Consider the following 8,279-nt stretch of genomic DNA (forward strand, 5'->3'; position numbering starts at 1 on the left):
ATTTTTGTGCCTTGCTGGTAACCCAGCAGATCTTTCACTTCTGTCCTGACTCATTCAGCTGGAGGCTCAGAACCGGTGTAACTCCAGCCATGGATGGATAGGTGACCTTAGGCTTTTTACATTAGAAAGGGATGGTGCAGTTCTTATGGTCATTAGAAAAAGCCCACTCGCAGCCATACTCATTTTCCACCAAATAACAAAATTCGGTCTGCCCTTCTATAGTGCTTGTGCACATCTTAAATCCTAGCAAAGGCCTCGTGAGCTTCTCCTTCAAATCTATTCCAGAGGACAGCTCATCTGCAAGAAGTGTTCATACACGTTAATATTCATGCTCGCTCACATGAATGTTTTGTTTCCTTGCCTGTGCTTTATTACACAGAAGTACCTTCATGCTTTGCTATTCAGCTCCTTTGAGACCAATGCGTGGATTGGGTATTACTTACCTAGAAAGCATTAAAGCCCTAGTGCTGATGTCTTGAAGAGCTTGATTTAAACTTCTGCTTGAGCTCTAACTGCAGACGTGGAGGACAGAAATAGCTCTTTAATGACACAGTCACCGCTCTGCCAAACATAGTTAAAAGCATATAAGCGTATGTCTGATAGGATGTAAGTCAACTGATATTCCCCTGTTATTCTTTTTTACCTGCAGCATAAAGGAGTAGCTTGGCAACCATTCTTCGTGAGAACACCTTTTTTCAACATCCTTCCCAGTATAAATCAGCAATATATTCATTTCTGCAGCTGCCCCTCAGCCCCTCAGGTAAGTCACCAGCTCCAATGGTAGCAACGCAGGAATACCCAAATAGGCAAATAACCTTGTTTTCCAGCCCAAGTCTGATCACAGACAGAGGTCGTGATGGGCTGCAGAATCAAGGGACAGCAAAAGATGTACTGAGCTTTCCATCAGCGTTGAGCTTTGTGATGCTGCGGCCCCATTACTGCTCGTACTCAAACTCGCCAGTTGATGACCTCGCTCGCCCGCTCCAGCCACAGAGGGGTACTTTTTCTCTCCTGCTAGGCAGAGCTTGCGGGAAGAGAGATGGAATGGCGACATTAAAAGATAGAACACACAGATCTGGAAACTTCTCAGATTTCCCTCCTCACGTCTCCCAGCCGTGCTGCATCCTGAGATTACATCTACTTTTTGCTCTTACAAAACATAGGAGCTTGGCATCCTCAAAGATCCACACAGACCTCGGAGGTGGGGCCAGGTGGGAAGGTGACTGTATGCTCTTGGTGGTTACCTCCAGTCTTTTGACTTTGAGGAGAATCTGGCTGCCAATGGCTCCTTAGGCAGCTCTTCCAAAAGAAGTGTTCCAGAACTAGGACAGGGGAAGAATTGCACAGAAAAGAAACTATAAAATAAAACCATTTTTTGAGTAAAGTTTATTGCATTTCTTAAACTATAAGAAATACAATAAAAAAATCCAATGAAGCAGGACAGGATTTAGAATTCTGCACAAGTTTACTGAGAAGTTAGACCACTGACAAAAAGAAAACAATTTGCATCGTGGTAGTCAGCTTATTATGGGACACGTGGCTCCTATACATAAATTTGAACGTGAAATCTGGTTTGACTGTGCTTAATTTTTGTGTAACTGACAGGGCTAAGTTGAGTGTACCTCAGCGGTAGAGTACTAGCCTGAACTCACCAAAGAAAGCTCTACAGGACATTCAGGAGACCCTCGGGAAGAGCAGGAACATTTACTTGCAAGAGGATGGTTTGACAGTATGATTAGGCTTCAGTCTAATCGACAAAATTATTTTAACAGCAAACAAATTTTGTGTAATAGCCTCAGAAGGTACAAATTATCAGAACTAAGAGCAGGTTGTTGTTGTTTTCATTTTTAAATGCTTAATAATTTAAAAATGCTTTAGCTACTGGTTATAGTTCACCTTGAATGAATGTCTCATTTTTCTTCACCCAAGAGGAAGCACCTCTCTGATCTTGTGTTTCTTTGATGCAGCATTTCCTTCTGTCCTTGAGGATAAAAATGAGCTGGGGATTCCTACGTGATCTGCTGAGTGGAGTGAATAAATATTCAACAGGAATTGGAAGAATCTGGGTAGCAGTTGTGTTCATATTCCGCTTACTGGTTTATGTTGCGGCTGCAGAGAACATCTGGAAATATGAACACGATGAATTTGAATGCAATATCAAGCAGCCTGGTTGTGAAAATGTCTGCTTTGACCATTTTTTCCCTGTCTCCCACATCAGACTTTGGGCTTTGCAATTAATCATGGTCTCCACCCCTTCGCTCTTGGTTGTTTTTCATGTTGCTTACCGAGAGAACAGGGAGAGACACCGCAACCAGAAACTTTATAAAAGTCCAGGAGAGAGAAATGGTGGATTGCTGTGCACTTACCTTATCAGCCTTATTTTAAAAACAGTGTTTGAAATATTTTTTCTTGTTCTGTTTTATAAATTGTACAATGGATTTGAAGTACCACGTCTTGTGAAATGTGACATAAGACCGTGCCCCAATACCGTAGACTGCTATATTTCCAAACCCACAGAGAAGATGATTTTCCTTTATTTTCTGGTGGCAACTTCATGCCTGTGCATTGCATTAAATCTAAGCGAATTGAGTTATCTCATTTTCAAATACTCCATAAAATGGTATCTGAAGAGGTACATCAAGAAATGTCAAGGCTCAAGAAGTGATTGCCACACATCAGAAGTCAAGGTCACAACAGACCAGCAGCTGCAGGACGGTTCCACAACAGCTCCCCGTCCTTGCCTCTGAATGTACAGGACAAATGTGGAAAAAAGCTCCCCATTGACTTGAAAGAAGGAGGTCAGAGACCACCTTCCCGTTACATGAGCGGTATTTGACAAATTGCTCTTCTAGTCAGTGCTTTACAGAACTGGAAGGATAGCTATGTAGGAAATATTTTTTTTCTGTTAGTTCCCCCTTTCTTGAGTGGATGAATTCAGTCGCATTACGTATGTTATCCACCAAATCATTCAGATCTGTGTTCAAACAAGGGGTGTAAAGTCTGAAAATTCCATGAAGTTTTAATAGAAACACAGATGCTTATGATAATCATGCTGAAACAATTCCTCAAACGGTTGTGTTCCAAATATTACACAGAATTGCTTTGGTACAAGCAAAAAGAGGCTTTTTACATGCAGAGTTGGAAGAACCTGGGATTAAGACCCTGAGCGGAAAGGGGACGTGCAGCATTTGTCAGGTGGGTGGATCCGATAGCTATTGAAAGAGCAATCAGAAAGTGCGGTGGCTGCTGGTGTCTTGAAGTGAGCCGGATGGTCATGTGCCCATTCCACTGGACTACTGTACAACATCTCAAAAAAACCCCCCAAAAACCCCAAGGTAGATACATCTAGTTTAGCCTGTGGTGATAAAGACAGACCTGGTTATTTAGCTATTTGTGGAGCACCTCCTTCTGGAGGTATGTGAGCCCTTTACAGTTTCTGAGGTATTTATCCCCAGAAAAGGCACTTGCTCAAACTTGCGCAGGCAGTGTATACCGGAGTACAGAGTTAACTCCTGGTCACCCACACTGAGCAGCTCCCCAGTTATTAGACCTTCCTTTTCTGCTCTGTGGCTGCGGCATTTAAGGGAAAAGATCAATTCCCAATTCCCTAGGATCTGAGTAGAGAAATGTAGACCACACAATATGGCAAAAGAGTAGCCAGCAGCCCTAGCATTCAGTAGCCTGGAATCTGGTCCCTCCAGCAAGGCCAAAAATATGGCCGCTTCTTCAGTAGGTTTCCCTGCCGTAGAAGAACATGTGAAATCTAAAAACACGAAAAGCCTCCAGTAGAAACAATGTGAAAAAGAACCTCCTATTCCCTCCCCCCCCCGATTTCAGGATCTCTCTTAAACCACCACGCAACTCTGCTCTTGGTTTTGTGTGTCACTTGGGCTGACGGGAGAGGGACAGAAATTAGCCAAGATGTGTCTTCTAGACTTCTGAGGCGACAGAAATTAAGTACCTAAAAAGACTTAGTTCAGGGTAGTGTTGTTCCCTTTCCATTGCTGGGACAGAAGACCTTCGGACATGTACCAGCACCGAGCCTGATCAAAACACACACTTGAGAGAAAAACACCGCCTGCAGTTAAGTAGAGCTGCCTGAACGCTGAACTGATTTTATTGTTCATGCAAACCGTAGCAAAACCACAATAACTATTTTTTCACTCCAAAAAAACCCCCAGCTTTGGTTACAAAGTATTACTTTTCTGAGTACTGGGGTGGCAGTTACCTTTAAGACCTAATGAATAAACTATGTGCTTTTGACTGTGATTTTCAAGCTTTTTTTTTTTTTTTTTGCTAAAATAAACCTGCTTTTATAAAAGGTGAAAATTTGCTGCTGTTGAACTTGACAGCGACAGCAGAGTCTCTTGGAGGCCAGCTTGCCGCCAGTTGAAGTTTTATGTCAAGCGATGCTGAATTGGCGTGCGTATCGAGACAACGCGCTTTACTCCATTCCAAACGTTTTCTGTTAAATCTCTCCATGCACGGAATGTGGCTCATGACAGAAACGCAGTTAGAAACTCTTCTGCAGTGACCGGACAAGACCCTCCAGGCAGCGCACGAGGCAAAACCATCGCCTGTCGGCCCTTTGTAACTGTGGCTGCCACAGTCTGGGTAACTGAGAACAAACCCCAAAATTATCTTGGCCCTTTTCTACCTTAATGCATCATTTTTTTAAGACAGTGGCAACACTATCAAAATAAAAAATGCTTCCAAATTGACTTAATTACTGAAAACAGGTTTTAAGACAGCACATTTAATTAAAAAGTATTTATTCTTTTTTTTTTCTTAAAGCAAAGTTTATTTGAGAGAAAATGAAGAGAAACAAACACAGTTTAGCCAACACAGGTTTCTGATTAAATTTGTGCACTAGCTATGCTCTAATAAAAAAAAAATTACGTTAAGTCAGGGCTTGAAGGGTTTTAGAACACGCCCTAAAGCTCTGTGGCTGGTCAGAGCTTCCCACTTAGACCAAAAATTTCCCCATGAAACAAGAACTTTAGTTCTTTGGAATGTATATTCAAGGTTTTATTTCAAATTCCCATCTTCAACAGTCATGAAATGATAAATAAATTCCAAAATCAACAGGTTTCAAGTCTCAAAGGATAACTTCAGTTTCGACAAAGCCAGCACCTTACATGAGAAATATTCTGAAAAATTATTCGCACCAGCTCTGTATAACCCCCAGCTCGCTTGTCGCAAAGAGCCAGGAGGCTTTTACACCATGTGCTGCAAAATTAGAGGTGTGTTTGAGAAAGCCACTAACGAAAAGGAAACGAGCATCACACAAGGCAGCTCTGACAGATTTTACTTGACCCAAGAACACACTCATCTACTTTCTGAACCCCTGCTCTTGGCTAGCATTTGGTCTTTTACTGGCTCTCTCCCTTCCACAGCCCCTTCCCTGCCTTTAAACTCCTTTGTGCTCCAGTTCAAGTTTCACTCATCCATCCATCCATCCCCAAAGTAGTTTGCTCGTACGTTTTTGGTTCAAATGAGTTTGTAGACTCGGTCCCTAAACTAAAGGCTTAAGGGCTTTTCTGTGTATTCAACTTCCAAGTCATTCAGACAGACAAAATAAATAAAAAAAAAATAATCTCAATTCTCAGGTGCTACGTTTTTTTTCCTTTTAAAGCGTACAGTCTCCCCAAGCACACAGCAACTGGTAGGAAGCTGACCTGAGCCCCTACTGCAATGGAAAAATAACACGATCGCTCCATGCACGTTCATACAAAAATATTTGCCTCATTCATATTTCGAAACATCTTTGCAAACATTAAAAGAGCCGAGTCACACATAGATCCCTGTTTTCTTTAAAACCCGAGTAACGTCCTTGCCTTGTGATGGAGGAGGTTTAAGAAAAAAAAGAAAGTCACAGAAGAAGGGAGGGCACGGGTGGGAGCTGCTGCCCCAGCCCCAGCTTCAGCGAGCTCCGGCGGCCCAAACTGCGGGGTAGGGTGCCCGTGCAGGGGAGAGCCCCAGCCACACCAACTCTTTGGCACAGAAACTAACTGCAAGAATACAGCCAACTACTTTTCCTCACCCTGAGCCAACGACTGCTTCCAGTGTTAATCTCAAAAGCATCGCTCTGTCGCTATCCAACAGCCAGAGAGAGACGGGACATGCCAGACCGCTCCAGGACCAACAGTGCACCCCATCCCGCTGAGAATGACCGCCCCAAAACACGCGAGGACAAACCCATTCCTCTTATTTACACTGAATTAGGGCTCAGGCAACGTTAAGATTTCTTTATAAACATAGTTAGCTGCAAGAGAGGCCAACTGCCGGTTTAAAGATGCCTTTCAGTCACAAAACGGCCTGCACTCCGCACCCAGGCCGCCTTGGTTTGGCTGCTTCCCCACCAGCAACAACCACTGCTTCGGTCACCGCCTTCCTGAGGGTGACGAGGGGCTTAAAAGAAAGTGCCTGTGCTCAACAGCACCCCAGTTCATGGGTGACACGTCTGGAAGACGGAGACAGAGAGGGGGGAGGAGGAAGAGAGAGGGGCGAAGACAGGGGGGGCCCGGCAGCGCCCAGGGGTGTGGGGCACCCCGCAGGCCGAGGCGGGGCCGGCGGAGCCCGCACCAAATTTATTTCCTCAGGAATTTCTGTAGCGCCCTCTGCAGTCCCTGACGTCTTAAATCAGACCCTGCCTTCGGTCCCCCACTTTAAGTTTAAAAATACCTTTTTTTTTTTTAAAATACCTCCCCCCCCATCCCATACTAGATTACCTATGGGACAGGCTGTCAGTGCCCACCTAAAAGGGAGCATGACATGGAGGGCACCGACCGCATTGGTACAGCGCCCACTTTTAACTGGATTAATTGGGATAAGAATGAAATTTTTAATATTGTCTCACTCTCAGAAATTCAGACTGTACATTCAGATCCAAGCCAGAAATTATTTCCTGGATATTTATGACATTGGCATTTTTATTTTAAAATAGCATTCTAGTATAGCGCTGTGTAGCTAGACAGCTGTATGCTATTCTCAGTCTTTATAAAAACTGCAAATGATGCGCTATCTGTCATCGGGAATGTCAATGTTGACACTGTTTAACGTACACAACACAAAAAGCCATCTTCTAAAAATTAACAGCTGTGAGGTCTGTCGACAGCGACTGCAGTGCTTAGGCACATCTGAAAGCGAGAGATTTCAGGCGAGCTTTGTGGATCCTCTCCTGAGGAGGCTCTCTGCCCTCTCCTCCCCTGCAGAAGATCCCCTCCCCTCTACAGTCACCGCAGCTCGCATCCCGTGACGACTCCAGCCAGGGAGACCATGCCACCTCAGGAAGGTAGAATGCAGCATCATGCGCTTGTAACGATTCTAACAATCTCTCCTAGAGTTAAAACGCAAGGATTTGTTTTATCATTCTGACTGTACTTTTGATTTACTAACTTGGCAGAATTACCGGTTTAGTCATTCAGGGGGGATCGAAAGCAAGAGGAGGAAACGGGCCCCGTTGAAATGGCAGCATGGGCCTTCTGAGAAGGCATGCAACCCAGTGCTGGAGCGCAAACCAAGGGCTGCACCCAAGCTGAAATGCAGTTGCCTTTCTGCTTTTTCGTACATAATCCTCACTCTCACCACAAGTCACTTCATTTGGTTGTTGGAATGTGCCCTCTGCATTGATATTCAAGTAAGCTGTCAAAGATTCCAGGTGAGTAACTTAAGAGCAATCAAGTGTAGCATTTAATGCAAAGCTTTACAAGGCAAGACAAGTTTATAGGAAGGAAAAAGAAAAATCAAGCCAATCTCTCCCAAGATAAAGACTATTTTATATTACTGAAGGTAGGTCACAGCCAGTAATGAGGATAATCCAAGAAAAATTTTTGGTGCCACACAATCCAGCTGGTTTGTCCCATCCGAGTTAAGCATAATCATGCATGCCTGAGAACCAACATCGTAGATTCCTGGGTACTGACAGCTCCCACCAACGCATTCACGCTTTTGGTTACTCAACAGAGTGAATCCCTGCCGTTTTGGTTAGCAGCATAGAGAGAAAACGCTCCAATCCCGGGCGCCACCGGCGGCACCGCTTCTGAGGCTCGTTCCAGGGTGGAAAAAGAGAGAGGTGGCGAGAGCGCTGCCGGGTACAGTCAGCAAGCGGCAGAAGAGCGCGGAGGGAGCCTATGCCATCAAGAGAGCACAACCACCGAGTCTATCCGTAAGATCACAATCTCACTTCCCTTTCAGAAAGTGCCTTGTTTATTCAGTTTTTAACGGTATGGCATAAGGACTCACGTATTTTATAGATAGATACCAAACTGGTATTATCA

General features: G+C 44.2%; 1 protein-coding gene across 1 annotated transcript; it reads left to right on the plus strand.

Annotated features, from left to right (window-relative positions):
- Positions 1–1,994: 1,994 nt before the first annotated feature.
- Positions 1,995–8,252, plus strand: GJB7 (gap junction protein beta 7). Its single transcript, XM_009648785.2, has 3 exons — positions 1,995–2,681; positions 4,085–4,088; positions 8,100–8,252. Exons 1-3 carry the CDS (start codon positions 1,995–1,997, stop codon positions 8,234–8,236), a joined length of 828 nt encoding a protein of 275 aa, XP_009647080.2. The 3' UTR covers positions 8,237–8,252.
- Positions 8,253–8,279: the final 27 nt, after the last annotated feature.

This window comes from Egretta garzetta, unplaced genomic scaffold (genome assembly GCF_000687185.1).
Source record: "Egretta garzetta isolate BGI_Z169 unplaced genomic scaffold, ASM68718v1 scaffold430, whole genome shotgun sequence".
Classification (NCBI taxonomy): domain Eukaryota; kingdom Metazoa; phylum Chordata; class Aves; order Pelecaniformes; family Ardeidae; genus Egretta; species Egretta garzetta.